Here is a 24,426-nt window from a genome sequence, read left to right on the forward strand (position 1 = left end):
AGGTGGGACAGTTCAAGAGTGTGGTGCCGAGTTGGAAGGTTGGATCTGGGATAAGGTCACGGGAGGGGAAATGAGGTTACCTGAAAGGTACATGGGTTAAAAGATGGTAGCATCCGAGGAGCAGGAGAATCGACATTTTTTTGAAACATTGACTCTCCTGCTCCTCGGCTGCTGCCTGACCTGTGCTTTTCCAGCACCACACTCTTGACTGATCTTCAGCATCTGCAGTCCTCACATTCTCCTAATCAGACTGTGATCATACAAAATGTCAATGTTGTTCAAATGGTTGACCATCAATAGTATTCTTCAGGGAATACTTCAAAATACTAATAATTGACCATATAAGAGATTCTCTATTAATCCTCAGTTTTCCACCAGCCCAACATGTCCCCATCCATCCCTGCACTTATCTCCATCGTACAGAGGGTAAGCAGACATCAGTATCAACGGCTTGCCCATATATAAGTAAATAATTAAGGGTCAGTTGAGATTGCTGAGAACTCATATGAATCCAGTATTACACTGCCCATACCCTTATATGGTTGGCGTGGACAGTTGGTGGGGCATTTCTTTTATTCTTAATGGATTAAAACATCAAGAAAGAATGGGTGTACCATCACTGGAGAGATCCATATCCATCAGAGCCACCCATAATAGGTTTGCTCCTCCTGCTTTCAGACCTACTCAGAGCATGAAACCCATCCCTCTCCAAGCTCAAAGCTCCCCAAACGTTCCTCCCCCGGAAAGCCTGGACCCTCCTTCATGGACCTGCCAGGCTTGCCCATTGTAGAGCTCCAGCAGTGCTGGGAGTGCCGAAGCTGCTGGCCTATCAGACTAGGACAGCAGTATTTTCTCCCAGTGAGGAGCAGAGTCCCATTAGGAGTTTGTATAGTCCAGCTGCAGCACTTTATGGCTGTGGGGTGGGCTTCTATTCAGTCAGTTGGTGCTCTTTTGATGCAATAGTAACGTTCCAGCCTCTGGGCAGAAGGCTGAGTTCAAGGCTCATCTACCCCAGAGGAGAAAGTGAGGTCTGCAGATGCTGGAGATCAAAGTTGAAACTTTATTGCTGGAACAGCACAGCAGGTCACGCAGCATCCAGGGAACAGGAGATTCGACGTTTCGGGCACAGGCCCTTCTTCAGGAATGAGCCAATTCCTGAAGAAGGGCCTGTGCCCGAAACGTCGAATCTCCTGTTCCCTGGATGCTGCCTGACCTGCTGTGCTGTTCCAGCAATAAAGTTTCATCTACCCCAGAGGTGTGTCATAAAATTTCTTAACAGGTTGATTAAAAGAAAATCAAATGATCCATTTGGCTGGCTATAGAATTCTCTTTTAGGGAGGAGAGTCATGCTGTCTACAGTCTCTGTAATTTCATGCTCTGTGAGCTGATTGCGAGCAAGCTGATTGCGAGCAAGCTATTCATCCAAAACTCAGCAGTGAATTTTTGGCTCCATTTACAACTTAGTTACAAAGAAAGAAAATAGAGAACATTACCAGTACTGCTAAATTGTATAATATGCTAGTACATCATGTGAATCATTTATTGTCTTGTAAACTATTCTACTGTAATTCTATTCAAGATGTGCTTTGTACATCCCAGTCCAACACTGGCACCTCCACATCAAGGTCTTTGCATAGACAGCTCTTGATTTATCTAGTTCTTGTTTGGGTGTGTGACCAACAATGTTTAATCTCTCCAAGTCAATTCAGCTATTTAATTCAGTATCTGAATCTGAATCATATTTAGTTTCCACCAAAAATCATTAATTCATATAAAAAGAACTGTTTCCATGAGTAACTAAAGCAACAGCAGAACCTGTACAAATTTTGCTCACTTCTGAGATGTTCCCAACTCTCAAGTTCTCCAACCTGATCCCGAAATTGGACATTATTCCCAAATTGCAGTTACTGAGTTCTAAATTTGTCAAATATTAGGAACAACTATTGCTTGTTTATTATATCATTGCACACACTTTGATGATATTTGTCAGTGCTGAGTATATTGTTAATTCTTCTTCTAAGTGCAAAATGTTGCCATTAAATTGCACCTTTAATATATCTAAACAATGCAAAATAATTCACCAGAAGTATTATCAAACAAAATTGGACACCAATATGTCAGATCTCGGGGCATGTGAACAATAATTTCATCAATGTTTCAGTTTAAAGGGAAATTATAAAGGATGAAAGAGAGGTGGAGAGAGTTAGAGGTTTAGGGAGTTCCAGAACATCAGCTAAAGGTATGGTCACTGATGGTAAAGCAATTAAAATCGGTCAGAATTAGAAGAGTTCAGATCTCTCAGAAATAGGTCTGGGACAGGTTACAGAGATAGGAAAGGTAAAGCCATAGTTGGATTTGAAAATAAGAATAAGAACTTTAAAATTGAAACATTGTTCATTTGGGAGCCAATATAGATCAGTGAGCACTATTACATTTCAGCTGGGCTCAGATACTGAATTAAATAGCTGGATTGACTTGGAGAGATTAAACATTGTTGGTCACACACCCAAACAAGAACTAGATAAATCAAGAGCTGTCTATGCAAAGACCTTGATGTGAAGGTGCCAGTGTTGGACTGGGATGTACAAAAAGTCAAAAGTCACACGACACCAGGTTATAATCCAACAGAATTTGGACGAGTACGCCACCAGTCACAGCCTTTATCAGCAAGTGTGTGGAGGACTGCATACCGAGGAAGTCAATCTGGGTGTTCCACAACAGGAAACCCTGGATGAATCAGGACATACAGAACCTGCTAAAAACCAGGCATGAAGCCTTCAGATCAGGAGACCCACTCAAATATAAGGAATCCAAGTATGACCTTCGCAGAGACGTTAAGGCAGCAAAGGACCAATACCGATCCAAACTAGAGACCCAGACAGACACCTGGCGTCTATGGCATGGACTGAATGACATCACAGGTTCTAAAAAGAGACAGTGCAAGATAGCAGACGATGACACATTCCTCCCAGATCATCCCAACACCTTCTGTGCTCGCTTTGAGCAGACTTTCAGTGGAGAGGTAACACTTATTCTGATAATTCCCAATCAACCTATGCCAACAGTCACTGTGTCAGAGGTCAGATCAGTTTTCCTTCGTGTGAATCCAAGGAAAGTGATGGGACCAGACGGAGTACCAGGCCGTGCACTCAGAGCATGTGCAGATTTATCTGGCAGAAATCATCAACCTCTTGAACATATTCAACCTCTCCCTGCATTAGGCCACTGTCTCTGCCTGTTTCAAGAGGGCCAACATCATCCCTGTGCCTATAAGGCTCGTGCAGCATGTCTCAATGACTACCGCCCAGTGGCCCTAACTTCGATGATCATGAATTGTTTTGAAAGGCTGGTCATGGCATTAATTAACTCGAGCTGCCTCACTACTCTTGACCCACTCCAATTTGCTTATCGGACCAACAGATCCACGTCAGATGTCATATCACTTGCCCTTCACTCCTCCCTAGAACATCTTGACACCAAGAACAGCTACGTAAGAATCCTACTCATTGACCACAGTTCTGCCTTCAATACTATTATTCCCTCGAGACTGATTACTAAACTTAGTGATCTCGGACTAAGCTCCACTCTCTACAACTGGATCCTCAGTTTCCTGACCCACAGGCCACAATCAGTGAAGATTGGGGACAATATTTCATCCTCACCAACACGCAACACTGGAGCCCCTCAGGGGTGCATACTCAGCCTCCGAATATACTCACTGTATGCCCATGACTGCGTTGCCAAATACCAGACTAATGCCATTTCCAAGTTCACTGACGACACCACCATAGTCGGTTGAATCTCAGATGGCAACGAAACAGACTACACACCTGGTGGAAGACCTGGAAACAACCTAGCTCTCAATGCCGGCAAAACCAAGGAACTCATTACTGACTTTCGGCGGAATGTTACTGATGTCCCCTACACATTAACAGCACAGAGGTGGAATGAGTAGAGAGTGTCAAGCTCCTGGGAGTGGTCATCCACAACAAGCTTTTTTGGACTCTTCATGTGGACCCATTGGTTACAAAGGCCCAACAATGTCTCTTCTTCCTCAGTCAGCTGAAGAAATTTGGCATGACGGCAAGTACCCTTGCCAACTTTTATAGGTGTGCCATCGAGAGCATTCTGTCTGGGTGTATCACTACCTGGTATGGAAACTGTATCATTTAAGATCAGAGACGGTTACAGAGAGTGGTGAACTCGGCCCGGACAATCACAAAGGCCAACCTCCCATCTATGGAATCCATCTACCAGGCTGGCTGTCAAGGAAAGGCCCCCAGCATTCTCAAAGATCCATCCCACCCTGGTAATATTTTTGTACAACCTCTACCATCGGGAAGAAGGTACACAAGCCTGAATCCACGTACCAGTCAGTTTCGAAACAGTTTCTACCCTACTGTTGTTAGAATACTGAATGGATTCACAAACTCTTAACATTCACCTGTATCTGTGTTTTTTTGTTTTTGCCGCTGTTTATCTATTATTTACGTATCTATGCTATTTAAGACCATAAGACCATAAGACATAGGAGTGGAAGTAAGGCCATTCGGCCCATCGAGTCCACTCCGCCATTCAATCATGGCTGATAGGCATTTCAACTCCACTTACCCGCATTCTCCCCGTAGCCCTTAATTCCTTGTGACATCAAGAATTTATCAATCTCTGCCTTGAAGACATTTAGCGTCCCGGCCTCCACTGCACTCTGCGGCAATGAATTCCACGGGTCCTAGACTCCTTGCCTAACGGAAATAATTTCCTAGCATCCACCCTTTCCAAGCCATGTGTTATCTTGTAAGTTTCTAATAGATCTCCCCTTAATCTTCTAAACTCCAATGAATTTAACTCTGTGATCTGCCTGTATTGCTCGCAAGACAAAGCTTTTCACTGTGGCTCGGTACACGTGACAATAAATTCAATTCAATTCATTTGAAATCTCAAACTTTTGGAGCGCTACCTCTTTGTCACGTGAAATGACTTCACCTGATGAATGGGTAGCAGTTTGAAAGCGTGTGATTTCAAATAAACCTGTTGAACTATAACCTGGTAGTATGTAACCTTTGACCTTGTGCAAAGAATGACACTAGAAGAACAAAAGTTATTATCGATACAGCTTACTTTGTGGAGTTGCAATTTGTGAATAATTATGTTTATTGTGATGGTGAAGGTATTCCTCATAACTATCTGCTGACTATTTATTTTGAGATTTGATGTATTTCTCTACTTGCAATAGTAGTTTTACAGTCCTAAACACTGCAGCTCTTTGTGCACCTCAAGACCTTTGAGAGACCATTGGTGACGAAATCATTCTGGAAGATTGTATTATTAACACAGGGAAATCTAAGTTGGGTTCAATTTCTGAATCAAATAACTCAATGTATTTAGAAAAAAATGTTTAGCATTCAATATTTACAGTACTCAGCAAAATCTTACTAAATTAATTACATCAAAACTGTATTGAAGTTGATGAGAGACAAAAAGAAAATCAGACATGTTTAGCCATTGTTAGCCATTTGCCCAACCATGACAATTGTTAGGAAGAATAATGGAGTCTATAGCTAGTAATCAGAGTTTAGGGCAGAGGCTAAACACAATTGGCGTATAATGATGTACCAATGATGGTATTGTATCTGATGGTGTCATTGTGAGATCAGCAGATCAGAGCAGAACAGTCCAGAGAGAACTGTAATGTAAGAGCAACAAGACACTAAACCAGAGAACTGTATTCAGTAACACATAGGTGTGTAAATCGAGTGTTATAGCATTGCAGAGTGAGTGTTATTCTTGGAGGAGGATGAATAAGGGATGCTAAGAGTGGTAACATCTTACCAAAAAGGAAGCAGTATCCAAGAATGCAGTTGTACACACCCAACACTCAGAGAAACAATAAAAGGTACAAGTATGGCCATAAAGCATACTGAAAATAACGATCATCTTGAAGATTTTGGTCTTCCCAATATTGAGTTCGAAGAAATTTCTGATCATCTAGAATTTGATATTAGACAAGCAGTCTAACAATTCAGAGACAACGGAGATACCAAAATGGATGATAGTGAGATTGAGGACGACATCAGCAGTAGCTATGACGTTATACACCAAAAACACTGCACTTATAATTCATCAGCAAGCATAACATCTTCAGCGTTTGTCCCGACAGTGAGGAAACAGTGCAAAGGTGGAAGTTCTCATCAGTTCAGTGATTGCCATCTGCCGGGTCTTGTGACAGAGCACCCTGCTCAAGTGCAGACAGTTACTGGAGGGGTTTCTGAATTGGCAACTTCCACCTCGCACAAGCTGCCGTCAGTTTTGGAGGGTCAGTGGCAAACTGTCATCACAAGCGCCAATTTTAGATTAGTATGAAAGAGAACAAAACATTAACACATGCTCATTTTTTAAAGAAAACTGTGAAGTTCATTCGCATTGTGAGACAAAAAAAAAATTACAATCGACAGTCTGCACAGTGAACAGTGAACATTGCGCAGACGAAAGCTGACTGAAGCACAGACCAAATACAATACTTGCCAAGACAAGAATTGGATGACAATCACTGCAGTTGACTCAGTTGCCTGGAAGTTTCCACTTAATGTGACGTTTTTCGACGTAATGCAATTATGATGATTATTTTCGTCTCAAGCCATCAGTCTCTGACTGAATGCACTTTGAAATTTGTTTGATTAATCCCACGGTAATATTGTTCATAGTCTCCTGCCAATTTCAATGTGTGCAGAGATCTTCTCAATTAACCCGAAGAACCTTCACCATTCGTCCCTTGATGTTAGAGGGGCTCTGTAAGTATCGTCACCTTAGAACTCAGCTTTATCCATTCGGATTCATTCAGGGTTCATTCGCCTATCAGCCCTGGGGTTGCTGAAAGTTTTGCCAGACTTGCAATTCAGAATTGAGTGAGAGGTAAACTTGCCTCCCCACTCCCCAATGATGCGAGTTTAGGAATAGTATTCACCCTGAGCCTGTAGCTGTGGTCGTAAAAAAATAGTTGGCAAAAATGTGAACCTGGTGTCAGAAGGTATTCAGAGGTGTTTACATATGAATTCAATATCAACATACTTGATTGTTAATTTTTTAAAAATCATACTGTATTTGAATGACTTTATGTCAAAACTTACCTGTGAAAGTATTTCCTACTCTAGCTGCCTAATAAATAAATACCCTAATATTATTAAATTATTTTTGTTAATCAATTCTTCCTTTCCTAACAGTATTTTTAATGTGACTGTTTACAAATGTGACAGTCAAATTTGCATGTTATTGTATAAATCAAAATAATTCTCTTTATACCTCCTGGTTGTAATTTGAATCATTCAAACATTTGTTTAATGTTGGGATTTGGTTACAAATGGCATTAGCATCAATCAGTCCTGCAATTGCAGTTGTCATGATGAACGTAGAACATAGAATATTACAGCATAGTACAAGCCCTTTGGCCCTTAATGTTGTGCAGACAAATGAAGTCAGAAGTGTCCTTAGAATCTGTCATCAGAATGGAGAAAACATCTAATCATGACATGATTTACACTGAAAAATAAATGATTATGACTATAAATGAGGAACATTTTGGATACAGCATTACTGCAGTCAATTGAGAGTATTTGAGAGAGTAAATAGCTGGGTTCCAATGAACATGAGAGTTATCTGACATTGTGTAATTGAATTGAAGATTGACTAACTGGAAAATATTGCAATTCAAAGGAGTACGACAACTGTTAAATACTGTTCTATCAAAAAATGCAATTTATAGTTTTGGGCAGCACACTTGGAATTCTGCTCAACTTTTCCAGTCTCACCTTAAACATAGGCCCCCTTGCATTTAACATTTCAACCCTGGGAAATAGACTCTGACCATCCACTCTGTCCATGCCTCTTAAATTTGTTTATCATTCTATCAGGTTTCTACACAGCCTCTGATGCTTTAACGAAAATAATCCAAGTTTGTCCATCCTCTCCATATAGCTAATGCACTCCACATCCTGCCTATAGTGTGCTGACCAGAACTTTACACAGTACTCCAAATGTGGCTTAACCAAAGTTCTATACAGCTGCAACATGACTTGCCAACTTTTATACTTAATTCCCCAATTGGTGAAGGCAAACATGCTATATGACTTCTTTACCATTTATGTTGCCACTTTCAGGGATATGCAGATTTGGACCCTAAGATCCCTCTGTATGTCAATACTCTTAAGGGTCTTGCCATTTACTGATACTTTCTTCTTGCATTTGACCAACCAAAATGCATCACCTCACACTTGTTCAGATTCAACTCCATCTGCTACTTCTCTGCCTAACTTTCCAACTGATTTATATCCTGCTGTGTCTATTGATAACCTTCCTGTTTACCCACAGCTCCATGTCCTTTTTTTTGTCTGCAACTTACTAATCTTCCTATGTTGCCATCCAAATCATTCAAATGTGTTACAAACACAGAGGTCCCGGCATTGCGGAACTCCACTGGCTACAGAACTCCAGTCAGAAAAATCCCACTTTCCAAATACACTATGTCTTCAATCACTGAGCCAATTTTGTACCCAACTCACCATGGATTCCATGCAACTTATAAGGGACTTTGGCATATTATATAATAAAGTCCATACTGACAACATCCACTCCCCTACCCTCTTCAATCGTCTTCATCAGTTCCTCAAAAAATAGAATCAAGCTTGTGATAAAGCCTTCCTGACTATTCCTAATAGCTCGATTCTTCTCCAAATACAAATAAATCTTGTTCCTAAGAACCATCTCCAATAATTTCCTAATATTAATGTAAAGATCACTGCTTTATACTTTCCTGGATTATCCCTGTTGATCATCATAACATTGGCTATTCTTCTGGGAGCTCACGCGTGGCTAAAGAGGATACAAGGATGTCTGTCAGGACTTCAGTCATCCTGTAGATCATACATACTGTTGCCGCAGCTGGAGAGACTAAACAATTAAAGGTAGCGAATGGGGTGGCAATCAACACTTGGATGGTGTTAAGTTTCTTAACTATTGTTCTTGTAACTCTCATACAAGCAAGTGGAGATTATTCCATCACTCTCCTGACTTGTACCTTATAGTTGATGGAAAGGCTTTGGGTAGTCAGGAGGTAAGTTACTTGCTTTAGAAGTTCCAGCCTCTGAACTGTCCTTGTAGCCTTGTATGGCTGTCGTTAAGTCCATGTTCCACTATAAAGTGCACTATAAAAATTCCCAAAGTGTGCAATCCCCATTGCAGGCATGATTTGTGAAAATTTCCATCCATGTCATTAGTCTCAAAGTGAGGGCCATTGAAGAATTATGTTTTCTCCCCAAGGTGTAACTGAATTTTGGTAGCATTTTGACTTTGTTACTACTGGTAAGCATGTTTATTGGCCCAACTAAAGCTAATATTTAAAATGTCAAACTTCTCCATAATGATTTCTCCCCAGTTCAAAAATAAATACATTTGATTAGCTTCTGTTTTAATCCAATGATACTCATTTATTTTGTTATCTGAAATTTTAAAGTTAAAATGAAGAACAATATGACTTTTGACTTTTGACTTCTTGGTTAGCTGTGTGTGAAAACTTCGATGTAATGTGTTGCTTGCCTCCTTGCTGACTTCACTGCTGTGCAAGGTATCCTTAGACTTGGCACCAGATGTAAACTGCTGTCAAGAAAGGGGAAGCCTGTGCTAAAAATAGTGCTAGGTCTTTATTGATACCTTTCTTTGAGATCAGCAGTGAGTGTTATTGACAGGACCCTGATTGTTACTTAGAAGGATAGAAGTGTGTTAATAACAATTATTTGGATCTCTGAAGTTTTCTCTTGTACTGAACCTTGAAATATTAATTTCAACATGAAAGCAAGAACAAAGATTGTAGTGGTCGTAGACCAGACTGCCAAAGTGACATTGCAATCTGGCTAGAGACCAGTAATTTTATTTTTAAGGATGACACACTATGAGATTCAAGATACTTTCTAAAATAGCACAAGGTTCCAAGATTTTGATAAATATACAACAGACTTTGCAATGCAAAGTTAGAAAAGTAATAAAATGTACAATATGTATACAACTTAAGTCCAAAGTCCAGAATTAACCAGAGGTAAATATGAATAAACTGTATTTGGGCTCTCCACAGAGCACATCAAACAGTAAAAATAGACGAGATCAATTTTAAAATGTCAAGAAATAAATAACTCACTTTAAAATGTAATAAAGCTGGCAGGGCAGTTGATGTGTTGCGGTTGCATTATGTGGGAATCCTTGGCACCAGTATAATTCAAGGCAAACATGTCTGCAATTCAAGAAACTTTGGCTCAGAGTCATTAAGTTGGAGACTGAGTGCAGATACTGCAATGCATCAACAAGGGAAAATGTTACCTGGACACTTTGTTCCAAAGGTTGGCTATGATCTCCTGATTCAGTCCATGGTAAAGAACTAGAGGATGTAACCGTGAGTGAGACACTTCTTGTTATACAGAAAATAGAAGTGGACAAAATTCAGCCCTTGCTGAATTTCACACCTCTGGAAGTCTTCTGACCCTGAGGTTGGGATACTAACACTGAGCCACAAGTCTTGTTTATGCGTACAAATATCAGCGACTACTTGTCATTAATTTAGTACTAATTACCTGCAGAGATAGGGTGATATTGGTTAGGTGGATTTATAATACCTGAATCCAATGATTTTGGAACAAACAATATGTTTCACTTAATTAATTTGTATTCACATTTTCTCAAAAAATCTGGAATCATGTGATCTTTGTGCTACATTTGAATTCATAATGTATTGACTATCATTTTAATAGACTTTCATTGTAGTTTTTCATGTTCTTGAAAGTTAGGTACGCTGGTTCATGATATGGTAGAGATAGTCGTCCTCAAGATAACAAGACAAACATATGGATGGCTCATATTTTTGGCTTCCAGTCATTCGAATTTTAACCAAATATTTAAGATTTTGAATGGTACAATGTGATAAATATTTTACAGTAATGACAGGAATGTTTTGTACAGAAAAAAGAAAAATCCCCCAAAAGACAGAGAGGCATTCTCCAAGAAGGTCCCAATATTTCCTGAATGCCTGAAAAGAGATAGACAAATTGATGAAGATTCTGAGGTACGTAGGACAATCTCACCTTGGAAAACTTTCCAATTGTCTGGAGACTATGCTTTTCTGTTGCTACCTCTGCTGTAATAGTTGCCTGGGGGAAGAAAAACATACTTCTTGAACATTTCATGTATATTACACTGTGGCCCAGAAGGGAAGGGGGCAGAATAGAAAAGCGCTAGTGGTAGGAGACTCCATTGTTAGGAAAATTGACAGGAAATTTTGTGGTCGGGATCAGGATTCCCGGAAGGTATGTTGCCTCCCTGGTGCCAGGGTCTGGGACGTCTCCGATCGGGTGTATAAGATTCTGAAAGGGCAGGGCGAACAGCCAGAAATCGTGTCACCAATGATATAGCCAGGAGAAGGATCGAGGATATAAAAAGTGACTTCAGGGAGTTAGGATGGAAGCTTCAGAGCAGGACGAACAGAGTAGTGTTCTCGGGTTTACTACCGGTGCCACGAGATAGCGAGGCGAGGAACAGGAAGTGGGTGCAGCTTAACACGTGACTGCGCAGCTGGTGTAGAAGGGAGGACTTCAGATATGTAGATAATTGGGATGCCTTCTGGGGAAGGTGGGACCTGTACATGAAGGACGGGTTGCACCTGAACTGGAAGGGGACCAATATCCTGGGTGGAAGGTTTGCTCGAGTTGTTCAGGAGGGTTTAAACTAGTATGGCAGGGGTGTGGGAACCTGAGCTATATACCAGTGGGAGAGTTGATGAAGATGAGGCAATAGCAAGAGGTAGCGCAGCCAGTGGGAAGGAATGTCCTGGGAAAGAACCAAGGATCGGTTAAAGTGTATTTGCTTTAATGCAAGGAGTATCAGGAATAAAAGTGATGAGCTAAGAGCATGGATCAGTACCTGGTGCTATGATGTTGTGGCCATAACAGAGATGTGGGTTTCTCAGGGACAGGGATGGTTGCTGGATGTTCCAGGGTTTAGAACATTTAAAAAGAATAGGGAGGGGGGAAAAAGAGGAGGGGGTGTAGCACTGCTAATCAGAGAGGGTATCACAGCTGCAGAAGTTACCGTTGTCGAGGAGGGTCTGCCTACTGAGTCAGTATGGGTGGAAATTAGGAACAGTAAGGGAGCAGTCACCTCATTAGGGGTTTACTACAGGCCCCCTAATTTCAGCAGGGAAATTGAAGAAAGCATAAGTTGACAGATTTTGGAAAAGTGTGAATGTAGTAGGGTTGTTGTAATGGGTGACTTTAACTTTCCCCATATTGGTTGAAACCTCCTTTGAACAGATGTTTTGGAAGAAGCTGTTTTTGTAAGGTGTGTTCAGGAGGGTTTCCTAACTCAGTACGTTGACAGGCCGATGAGGGGAAAGGCCATTTTGGATTTGGTGCTTGGCAATGAGCCGGGGCAGGTGTCAGATCTTGCGGTGGGAGAGCATTTTAGTGATAGTAACCACAACTGCCTCACATTCTACATAGCTATGGAGAAGGAGAGAAGCAGGCACAATGGGAGGATATTTAATTGGAGAAAAGGAAACAATGATACTATTAGATGTGAGTTGGGAAGCATGGACTTGGAGCAATTGTTCCATGGAAAGGGCACTATAGACATGTGGAGACTGTTTAAGGAACAGTTGTTGCGAGTAATGCACAAATGTGTTCCTCTGAGACAGGCAAGAAGGGGTAAGATAAAGGAACCTTGGATGACGAGAGCGGAGGAGCTTCTCGTCAAAAGAAAGAAGGCAGCTTACGTAAGGTGGAGGAAGCAAGGGTCTTGCTCAGCTCTAGAGGATTACAGGCAGGCGAGGAAGGAGCTCAAAGATGGTCTGAGGAGAGCCAGGAGGGGGCACGAAAAAGGCTTAGGGAGAATCCAAAGGTATTTTACACATATGTGAGGAATAAGAGAATGATCAAAGAAAGAGTTGGGCCGATCAGGGATAGCATAGGGAACTTGTGTATAGAGTCTGAGGAGGTAGGGGAAGCTCTAAATGAGTTTTTTGCTTCTGTCTTTACTAAAGAAAAGGACCTTGTAGTGAATGAAACCATTGAGGAGCAGGTAAGCATGCTGGAACGGATAGAGATTGAGGAAGCTGATGTGTTGAAAATTTTGACAAACATTAAGATTGACAAGTTGCCAGGGCCAGATCAGATTTGTCCTCGGCTGCTTTGGGAAGCGAGAAACGTGATTGCTTTGCTTCTTGCGAAGATCTTTGCATCCTCACACTCCACCCGAGTCGTACCTGAGGATTGGAGGGAGGCAAATGTAATTCCTCTCTTGAAGAAAGGAAATAGGTGAATCCCTGGCAATTACAGACCAGTCTGTCTCACGTCTGTCATCTGCAAGGTGTTAGAAAGGATTCTGAGGGATAGAATTTATGACCATCTGGAAGAGCATGGCTTGATTAAAGACAGTCAGCACAGCTTTGTGAGGGGCAGGTCATGCCTCACAAATCTTATTGACTTCTTTGAGGATGTTACTAGATAAGTTGATGAGGGTCGAGCAGTGGATGTGGTGTATATGGACTTCAGTAAGGCATTTGATAAGGTTCCCTGTGGTAGGCTCGTTCAGAAGGTCAGGAGGAATGGGATACAGGGAAATTTAGCTGTCTGTATATAGAATTGGCTGGTCGACAGAAGACAGCGAGTGGTAGTAGAAGGAAAATATTCTGCCTGGAAGTCAGTGGTGAGTGGTGTTCCACAGGGCTCTGTTCTTGGGCCTCTACTCTTTGTAATCTTTATTAATGACTTGGATGAGGAGATTGAAGGATGGGTTAGCAAGTTTGCAGACGACACAAAGGTTGGAGGTGTCGTTGGCTGTTGTAGGCTGTAGTGTGACATTGACAGGATGCAGAGATGGGCTGAGAGGTGGCAGATGGAGTTCAACCTGGATAAATGCGAAGTGATGCATTTTGGAAGGTCGAACTTGAAAGTTGAGTACAGGATTAAAGACAGGATTCTTGGCAGTGTGGAGGAACAGAGGGATCTTGGTGTGCAGGTACATAGATCCCTTAAACATGCCACCCAGGTCGACAGGGTTGTTAAGAAAGCATATGGAGTTTTGGCTTTCATTAACAGGGGGATTGAGTTTAAGAGCCGTGAGATCTTGTTGCGGCTCTATAAAACTTTGGTTAGACTGCATTTGGAATACTGCGTCCAGTTCTGGTCGCCCTATTATAGGAAAGATGTGGATGCTTTGGAGAGGGTTCAGAGGAGGTTTACCAGGATGCTGCCTGGAATGGAGGACTTATCTTAAGAAGAGAGGTTGACTGAGCTCGACATTTTTCATTGGAAAAAAGAAGAAAGAGAGGGGACCTAATTGAGGTGTACAAGATAATGAGAGGCTTGGATAGAGTTGAGAGCCAGAGACTTTTTCCCAGGGCAGAAATTGTTAACACGAGGGGTCATAGTTTTAAGCTGTTTGGCAGAAAGTATAGAGGGGATGTCAGAGGTGGGTTCTTTACGCAGAGAGTTGTGAGAGCATGGAATGCGTTGCCAGCAGCAGTTGTGGAAGCGAGGTCATTGGGGACATTTAAGAGACTGCTGGGCATGCATATGGTCACAGAAATTTGAGGGTTCGTACATTAGGTTTATCTTACATGAGGATCAATGGTTGGCACAACATCGTGGGCTGAAGGGCCTATTCTGTGCTGTACTGTTCTATGTTCTACTACTAATATGATTGGATTATCAAAATATTCTTGTTTCCAAATTTCAAGATACAGCATAAAGGTATATTTATGCCTTATGTCATTTAATTTCTTAAGTGGGAAAGCGTTCTGATGAATTATTGTAGACTCCTTAGCGTTACATACAACCGCCTTTGTCAATGCAATAACCTGGTATTCTGTGAATTCTGACCTTGTCCACTCTAGTCCAATATGGGCATCTCCATGTCAGTGCTCGCTACAGTATTTTAAACTTTAAAACTGAAGATTTGAATAGAACAGTCACTGAAAAACATTTGCCAAAATTGGCACCAGGGCTTGAACACACGCACAGAGGGTGATCAAGACTATAAATTGATCCACCCCACTGTTGCTTTTTGCTTAGAAATCTGGTGGGAATGGAGCCCTGATCTCGCCCATGTTAACGATGTCAAGACTTTGAAGAACAATACAACTACTGGCTTTTACAAAAATAATTTTAATTGTGGAAACAGGCCCTTTGGCCCAACAAGTCAAAGAGCAATCCACCCAGACCCATTCTCCTACATTCACCCCTGACTAATGCACTTAACACTACAGGCAATTTTGCATGGCTAATTCACCTAACCTACATATCTTTGGACTGTGGGAGGAAACCCAAGCACCTGGAGGAAACCCACACAGACACAGGGAGAATGTGCAAACTCCACACAGACAGTTGCCTGAGGTGGGAATTGAACCCAGGTCTCTGGTGCTGTGAGGCAGCAGTGCTAACCACTAAGCCACCATAATCTGTCACATTTTTTAACAAATGCTTCAAGGAGGACTTCAATGACAGATTCAACATCTAATTGGAGTTTGATAACTTTTGAGTACAAAGGAAGCAGGAATACCTCGCTGATTCTGCTCTGGTGTAATAAAAAAAAGTGAACAATTAAATTTAGTTCTTAAGGTTTAGTGTTTAATGACTCAAAGTGGAAAGATGCTTCAATTATTTTTTAGGTAGTAATATCATATTTGTTTCAATTGCAGATCTTAATCATTCCTAGTGTTTGGGTATAGCTAGCAAGACTGACCTTTGGAGCACTCCTAATTGCTCTGAAAATTTAGTGACTCTTCTTGGTGAAGAATCAACAAAGTGGCTCGCTGGGCCATTTTAGAGAATAATTAAGAGTCAACTATGTTGGTGAGGACTGGAGGGACAAGTAGAACAGGTTCAGTAAGGATAGCAGTTTTCCTTCTCTTTAAGATATTGGTGAAGTAGTTAGCAATATATAATAATTCTGGTGATCCTGACTTTCTAAACAGAATTCTCAAGCTGTAACATAGAACCATAGAATGCCTACAGTGTGTAAGCAGACCATTCGGCCCATTGAGTCCACAGTGACCTCCAAAAAGTATCCCACCCAGACCCATCCCCCTACCCTGTTCCTGTAACCATGCATTCACCATGGCTAATCCACCTACCCTGCACATCTTTCAATTGTGGGAGGAAACCGGAGGAAACCCATGGGGATAATGTGCAAATTCCATATAGACAGTTGCCCGATTAGTCAGGTTGGAATCCCTGGTGCTTTGAGGCAGCAGACCTAACCACTGAGCCACTGTGCCACTGAACAATTAGATCTGAATTCCCATTCCTTAGGCTATTAACCTAGGCCAGAGGATTACTAGTTCATTCAGATGAGGATTGCACTATCGTTTTCATGATAGCATACATCAAAATTACTTGTTCTTTCTACTGTGAAATCTCTTTCCATTTTAACTATTGTACACATTTCTCTATGATAGGTAATTAATTCCATGAAATGTAACAGCATCAAGAAGTATCAGGTATCAATGCAAAAAGGTACAGAGCTTAAATTTATACTGCTTTGGACAAAGACTGATAAAGAATAAGGTTATTTTCCCAATAGAGTTTCAAAAACAATGTTAATAACCCCCACCATATCTCAGTTTATCAGGCTGAAGACAGTTTCACTCTCGATCTTGAAGTGTCTTCTTCACACAACCCAGCATCATGGCCTTAAGTTGCAGTGCAGCTTCAGAGCTGTATCATCAATAAACTGACATGATTTTCTCACTTTGGTAGTTCTGGGAGAAGTGTAATGGACAGCACAACCACTTGACTCTGCCTTCGCATAACCCCAACAAGGGCTTTTCTCACTCTTCAAATAAGTTCCTAATGCTGGGACTCCTGGTCATCATTTCATCTTTCTGCAAGAACATTTACACAGTTCTTTCAGTTACAATGGAGCATCAAAGCAGGCTTTCAAGATTAGCACAGGGATAAATCAGAGCTGTGTCCTGGCATCAATTTATATTTTTTCTTATGCTCCTATTGTATGCTTTTGGTGACTCAAATTATTTGCATGCCAGAGTTAATGCTAAACCATTCAACTTTGTAAGACTGCATGTCAGGGCCAAAGCGTGTAATGTCCTACTCCATGAGCTGCTGTTTGCTGATGATTCAAGTCGAGCACCCCACACTGACATTCACTCACCAACTTGTAGATAGAGTGGTGCTGGAAAAGCACAGCAGGTCAGGCAGCATCCGAGGATCAGGAAAATCGACATTTCGGGCAAAAGCCCTTCATCAGGAATAGAGGCAGGGAGCCTGCAGGGTGGAGAGATAAATGAGAGAGGGGTGGAGGTGGGAAGAAAGTAGCATAGAGTACAATAGGAAAATGGGGGTGGGGATAGGGGTGATAGGTCAGAGAGGAGGGGGGGAAGGTAACAAAGCGAACAATGGGTGAATGGGGATGGGGATGAAGATGATAGGTCAGAGAGGAGGGTGGAGTGGATAGGTGGAAGGGAAGATAGGCAGGTAGGACAGGTCATGAGGGCGGTGCTGAGCTGGAAGGTTGGAGCTGGGGTGAGGTGGGGGAAGGGGAAATGAGGAAACTGGTGAAATCCACATTGATGCCCTGGGGTTGAAGTGTTCTGAGGCGGAAGATGAGGCATTCTTCCTCCAGGCATCGGGGGGTGAGGGAACGGAGGTGGAGGAGGCCCAGGACCTCGGCAGAGTGTGAGGGGTAGTTGAAATGTTGGGTCGTGGGGCGGTGGGGTTGATTGGTGCGGGTGTCCCGGAGATGTTCCCTAAAGCGCTCTGCTAGGAGGCGTCCAGTGTCCCCAATGAAGAGGAGACCACTTTGGGAGCAACGGATACAATAAATGATATTGGTGGATGTGCAGGTGAAACTTTGATGAATGTGGAAGGCTCCTTTGGGGCCTTGGTTGGAGGTGAGGGAGGAGATGTGGGCACGTTTTGCAATTTCTGCGGTGGCAGGGGAGGGTGCCAGGATGGGAGGGTGGGTTGTTGGGGGGCGTGGACCTGATCAGGTAGTCACAGAGGGAACGGTCCTTGTGGAAAGCTGAAATGGGTGGGGAGGGAAATATATCCCTGGTGGTGGGGTCCGTTTGGGGTGGCGGAAATGTCGGCGGATGATGCGGTTTATGTGAAGGTTGGTAGGGTGAAAGGTGAGCACCTGTGTGGTGGTGTCTGTCTGTGTGGAGTTTCCACGTTCTCCCCGTGTCTCTGTGGGTTTCCTCCAGATGCTCCAGTTTAACGACTTGACACTGACATTTTTTTTACAAACCCACTGACTCCCACAGCTACCTGGATTATACCTCTTCCCACCCTACCTCCTGCAAAAATGCCATCCCGTATTCCCAATTCCTTCGCCTCCGCCGTATCTGCTCCCAGGAGGACCAGTTCCACCACAGAACACACCAGATGGCCTCCTTCTTTAGAGACCTCCTTCTTTAGAGACCGCAATTTCCCTTCCCATGTGGTTAAAGATGCCCTCCAACGCATCTTGTCCACATCCCGCACCTCCGCCCTCAAACCTCACCCCTCCAACCGTAACAAGGTCAGAACCCCCTGGTGCTCACCTTCCCCCCTACCAACCTTCACATAAACTAAATCATCCGCCGACATTTCCGCCACCTCCAAACGGACCCCACCACCAGGGATATAATTCCCTCCCCACCCATTTCCGCTTTCCACAAAGACTGTTCCCTCTATGACTACCTGGTCAGGTCCATGCCCCCCAACAACCCACCCTCCCATCTTGGCACCTTCCCCTGCCACCACAGGAATTGCAAAACCTGTGCCCACACCTCCTCTCTCACCTTCATCCAAGGCCCAAAAGGAGCCTTCCACATTCATCAAAGTTTTAGCTGCACATCCACCAATATCATTCATTGTATCCATTGCTCCCGATGCAGTCTCCTCTACATTGGGGAGACTGGACGCCTCCTAGCAGAGCGCTTTAGGGAACATCTCTGGGACACCCGCACCAATCAACCCCACCGCCTGTGGCTCAACATTTCAACTCCCCCTCCCACTCTGCCGAGGACATGTAGGTCCTGGGCCTCCTCCACGCCACTCCCTCACCACCCGACACCTGGAGGAAGCACACCTCATCTCCCGCCTTGGAACACTTCAACCCCAGGGCATCAATGTGGATTTCACCAATTTCCTCATTTCCCCTTCCCCCACCTCACCCCCAGCTCCAGCCTTCCAGCTCAGCACCGCCCTCATGACATTATTCCTGATGAAGGGCTTTTGCCCGAAACGTCGATTTTGCCTGTCCTCGGATGCTGCCTGAATTGCTGTGCTCTTCCAGCACCACTAATCCAGAACCTGTCCTACCTCCCTATCTTCCTTCCCACCTATCCACTCCACCCTCCTCTCTGACCTAACACCTTCATCCCCACCCCCATTCACCCATTGTACTCTTTGCTACCTTCCCCCACCCTCCTCTCTGACCTATCACCTCCATCACCATCCCCATCCCCATTCACCTATTGTACTCTATGCTACATTCTCCCCACCCCCAACCCCCTCTCATTTATCTCTCCACTCTGCAGGCACTCTGCCGTTATTCCTGATAAAGGGCTTTTGCCCGAAACGATTTTCCTGCTCCTTGGATGCTGTCTGACCTGTTGTGCTTTTCCAGCACCGCTCTAATCTAGACTCCAGCATCTGCAGTCCTTGTTTTTACCTAACTTGTAGATAGATTCTCTCGGGCCTGCAAGATGTTTGGACTGACAATCTGTGTCAGGAAGGTCAAAGTTGTCAACTGGGGTATAGTGACTTCACTTTCCATCAACATTGTCACTCTGGATGTGGTCTTGATTGGCCAATTAGCCTCCATTTTGTGTGGTTATAATTTCTCCTTTTCTGTGTTAATTTCCCCATTCTCCAAAGAAGGGTGGCTTTACAACAAAACAAAACAAAGCAACACCTTCACGCATCTTGGCTCAACAATTTTCAGCTAACTATCCTTTTAGATGCTGAAGTCAGTAGCAGGATTGCGAGAGCTGCAAATACCTGATAAAAATAGAGAATCTGTGTGGATCAACGGCACACTATCGAAAAATTCAAAACTTTGTGTGTACCAGGCTTGTGTTCTCAGCACCCTCCTTTATAGCAGTGATACAGGGAGAACTAATTTATGAAAGCCAAGAAAAGCAGCTGAACAGCTTCCATCTGCACTGTCTCAGATATATATTGGGCATCCATAGACAGAATGCTGAAACTGGAAGTACTGCACTGCAGGGAACTCCAGTGTGTTTGCCCTTTTGAGTCAGATTGAGGTTATTAGAGCTGAATGGTTGAGGCCTGCATCCCCAAAGATGTGCGGAATGAGAAGTTTCCTATTGACAGAAGACCAATAGGTTGCCCACATTTGTCACACAAAGAAGTCTGCAAGTGAGATCTCACGATGACCAAGATTTGAGTTGATACACAGAAAGTCCTCACTGTTGACTGGCGCGCCTGGAAACAAGTAGTCAAGGATAAAAACAGAGGGAAAATGCACTGATCAGATGACAGAAAAGAGAATCCAATGCTACCTTTTTGTGCTAACTGTGGAAGGGACTGCCAGTTATGAATTGGCATTGAAAATTGCAACAGATATTACCAAATTCTGAAGTGAACTGCACTCTGGACTCAGTCCATCATCTCCCAAGATGGATAGAAGACATCATTTTCACTGACTCCAGGTACTGAATGTTTTTTTAAAGATCCCCAGGATTACAATCTCAAATATTGATAAACCATCAGGGTACAATTTCAATTGATTACTTTCCTTGCAATTAACTAAGGATAGCACTGAGATTAGGCAGATCATTTTCTTATGGGTAGGATTGTCAATCAAATTTGTTTTGTTGTAAAGCCTTCCTTCTTTGCATCAGAGTTAATGGAACTTTTTACAATTGGAGTGTGTAAAGAATGGGGAAATTAACACAGAAAACATAGGCTTTTTGACTAATCAAGATCATGCCAGCTTTCTGCAGGGGAGCCTAGTCAGTCCAACTATTTCACTATATTTCCAGAGCTCTGCATGTTTATTACCCTCAAGTACCAATCCGGTTTCCTTCTGAAATAATTCAGCATCACTTACCCTTATAAGCAATGAGTTCCAGTCTTTGCTGCTTAAAAATGTTCTTTGCCACATCTCCCTGTATCTCTTACACAAAACCTTGAGTGTATGTCACCTGGTACTTGTACAATCAGCAGATAAGAACATTTTTCTCTGTTTCCCTTACCTAAACCTATCATGTACACATCTGTCAAATCTCCCTTCAATCTGCTTTGCCACAAAGAGAACAGGAGAAAGTGAGGTCTGCAGATGCTGGAGATCAAAGTTGAAACTTTATTGCTGGAACAGCACAGCAGGTCAGGCAGCATCCAGGGAACAGGAGATTCGACGTTTCGGGCACAGGCCGAAGAAGGGCCTGTGCCCGAAACGTCGAATCTCCTGTTCCCTGGATGCTACGTGACCTGCTGTGCTGTTCCAGCAATAAAGTTCCACAAAGAGAACAGCCCCAGCTGAATCAACCTCGCTATGTAGCTAAACTCCCTGGAACCACTCTTTCGCACCTTCTCAAGCATTCCCACAACCTCCCGAAGTGTGGTGAGCAGAAGTAGACTCCACACACAAATTGTGACCTAACCGGAGCTTTGTAAAGCTTCAGCATAACTTCCAAACTTTTGTAATATATGTCTTTGTTTATCACACCAAATAATTTGTCTGTTTTGATAACTACTCTCTTAATATGTCCCACAAACCTTAAAGACTTAGACACACAATTCTTAGGTCCACCTCTTGCTGGATACTCTATAGAATTGTATCATTAAGTCTATATTGCCTCTGCCTTTAACAATAGCCAAAATACAGAACCTCTTTATTCTCTGTATGAATTCCATCTGTCACTTGTCTGTCCATTCTGCTGACCTAGCTGGAAGACTTGTCACAATTGATTGGTATCACGTCAATGTTTACCATATTTCAAAGCCTGGTTTTATGTGCAAATTTTGAAATTTTGACCTTTATTCCTATTTCTATGTAATTTACATATATTGGAAAACGATGTGGACCTTTCACTACCCTTGGGCAATGCCACTACCTCCCATCCTCCAGTCTGAAAAAAAACATTTGCCACCACTTGCTATTTTCTGTCCTTCGGCCGATTTGATTTTTTTAATCCAAGTTAACACTGGTCGTTATATTCCATGAGACCTTAATTTTTAAGCAGTCTTTTTAAAAGTAAGTGCAGAAAACAAGAGAAGGGAAGCAATGTGAAAAAAAAAGAGAATGAGAAACTTTTCTTTATGAGGCACCTTAACAGTAAGATTATGTGACATTGTGACCCACAGTTTCTGAATATCATTAAACACATGGTGTTCTTTACAAATGGTTGAAGTTTGTTTAGGAGAAGCTGATGCTCTTGTGATCTAACATTGTACATAAGTCTTAAAACATGTTTTGTGTAGCCCTTTGAATTGTAATTGCTTTTGCAATGTTGTTGTAGTGATTGGAACCATAGTCAATGGGATCCACCTGGCCATGGTTCCAATCACAATAGTCAAACACAAGCACAGCAGCCAATTTGCATGCAGCAACATTCAGATGTGGGTTTATGATAAATGACTGTTTAATACATTTTTGATGATCTTTGTTGAGAGTGGAACATTTCAAACAATGCAGTGGAATTTACCATCTGCTGGAGCATGGAATGAGGACCTCAGTTCAGCATGTCATCTGAATGACTATACCAGTGCAGTACTCAGTGCTGTGCTGGAGTGTTGGCTGAAATTTTGTGCTCACGTTCTAAGAGGGTACAATGATAGAGTTGAACGTCAACTATTTCCTGGCAAAACTAACAGTCAAGTAACTATACTCAAAAAGAAAAACAGTGAATTGCACAATCAAAAGTCAAATGAGTCAGACTTCAACTCTGAATGGAATTAGGACAGTTAATTTATCAATTTGCCAATTTTCTCCAGTTGACATCTTGGATGACATGTTTTCTTAGTTGTAGAGAATAGATATCTCTTTTTGTTTCTGAGCCACCACTTGTTCATTATGTCCTGATACGTGTTTCTCTGCAGGTGATGAGCAATCAAATACAATCACTTTCTTCATCCGGAGTATTGAAGGTACAGTACTCATTACTTGCAACTTCAGTTTTATTTAAAGAACATCCACATGAGATTATAGGAATAAGAAAATATTTTCTACCTTTCCACATCCTGTTGCATCTTGAGTTAATTCATTGTTTTAACTATCTTACAGAAAATGTAGCACTTTATGGGGAAATAAGGGTGAGGAATCTGCTCTCAGATAGAATGCAGAACTCACTTGAAACCTATAAAATCTAAACAGATTAAAAAAAATTACTGATTTATTTATTCACATCTCTATTTCGTTCATAACATTGAAATTTTGGCTATTTGTGAGGCATAATCTTTCTGTCTGACTTTATCAAATAAGCAGTGGTTGACTTGAAGTTCAGGATGTTAAATTTTTAAAGTTGTGAATGAAGAAATGGAATTCATGAAAAGCAATTTTGTGAAGTAGTTGATTCAGTTCCAGTCCACTGGGTTTAGAATTGACTCTAGTAACTATTTGGGAACAGTTCAGGACCAGCAAAGTGGAGATTAAGATTAGATTCAGTAGTAGCATTCAACTCTTATTGCTATTACACCAATCTGTATCCAGACTCGCCTAATGGTCACAATAAAAATGAAATATTCCCCATTTTATAAGAGGTAACATTTTTCAGACTAATATCTCATACTACAAAATTAAATGACACTTAAGATTCACATCAACAATTGATAAGTATCCACAAACTTGCTTGAATGTTGTTTCCTTTCTTTCAAACATCCAGCTTTCCCAGAGTACTATTGTTTGAAAAGGTGCACATTGTATTTCTGTGGTGGTTTTCCTGCTCATCATGTGACTTTGCTGAAAGATCTGTAGAAGTCCCGCAACAACAATTAACAGTCATTTATGCTGTTTCTCCTGGGTTTTTGCAAATCTTCCACACGTGCTATGGTGGAAGGTGGGAGAATCATTAATGCTTTGATATGTTGTACCTCCATGAAGACCGCTAACAAAGTTTAGTCTGGGTTAGAGGCTAGCACTGTTCATTCATTTTAAATATATTGGCTGAACGTTCTGACATTCACACATCTACAATTAGAAGTTCAAAGTTGGAGGTTCCCCTCTTGCCTTACACTAATTTGCAAGGCTAGTGCTTCTAGGCTTCCTGTTTGGCAAGGGCTTCTCCTTGCCATGGGTAAAATCCTGCAGGGCAGTATGAGGCCCTCAAGTGTATAAGCAGGTCACCTGTCACCTTCACTGCACCTAGTAAAACCTCACTCAGGTAGGTGTGCACAAGCCACACCCTACCCGCCTTCAAACCAACTGGCA

General features: G+C 42.3%; 1 protein-coding gene across 1 annotated transcript in view; it reads left to right on the plus strand.

Annotated features, from left to right (window-relative positions):
- Positions 1-6,042: 6,042 nt before the first annotated feature.
- Positions 6,043-24,426, plus strand: part of LOC122561499 (protein monoglycylase TTLL8-like) — an 87,555-nt gene continuing 69,171 nt past the window's right edge. The window contains exons 1-2 of the mRNA XM_087999297.1: positions 6,043-6,313; positions 23,100-23,147. Coding sequence (XP_087855423.1) covers positions 6,043-6,313; positions 23,100-23,147 — 319 coding nt within the window. The remainder of the gene's footprint in view (positions 6,314-23,099; positions 23,148-24,426) is intronic.

This window comes from Chiloscyllium plagiosum, unplaced genomic scaffold (genome assembly GCF_037043375.1).
Source record: "Chiloscyllium plagiosum isolate Xiang-an unplaced genomic scaffold, Cpla_swu_hap1 HiC_scaffold_23, whole genome shotgun sequence".
In the NCBI taxonomy this organism is placed as follows: Eukaryota; Metazoa; Chordata; class Chondrichthyes; order Orectolobiformes; family Hemiscylliidae; genus Chiloscyllium; species Chiloscyllium plagiosum.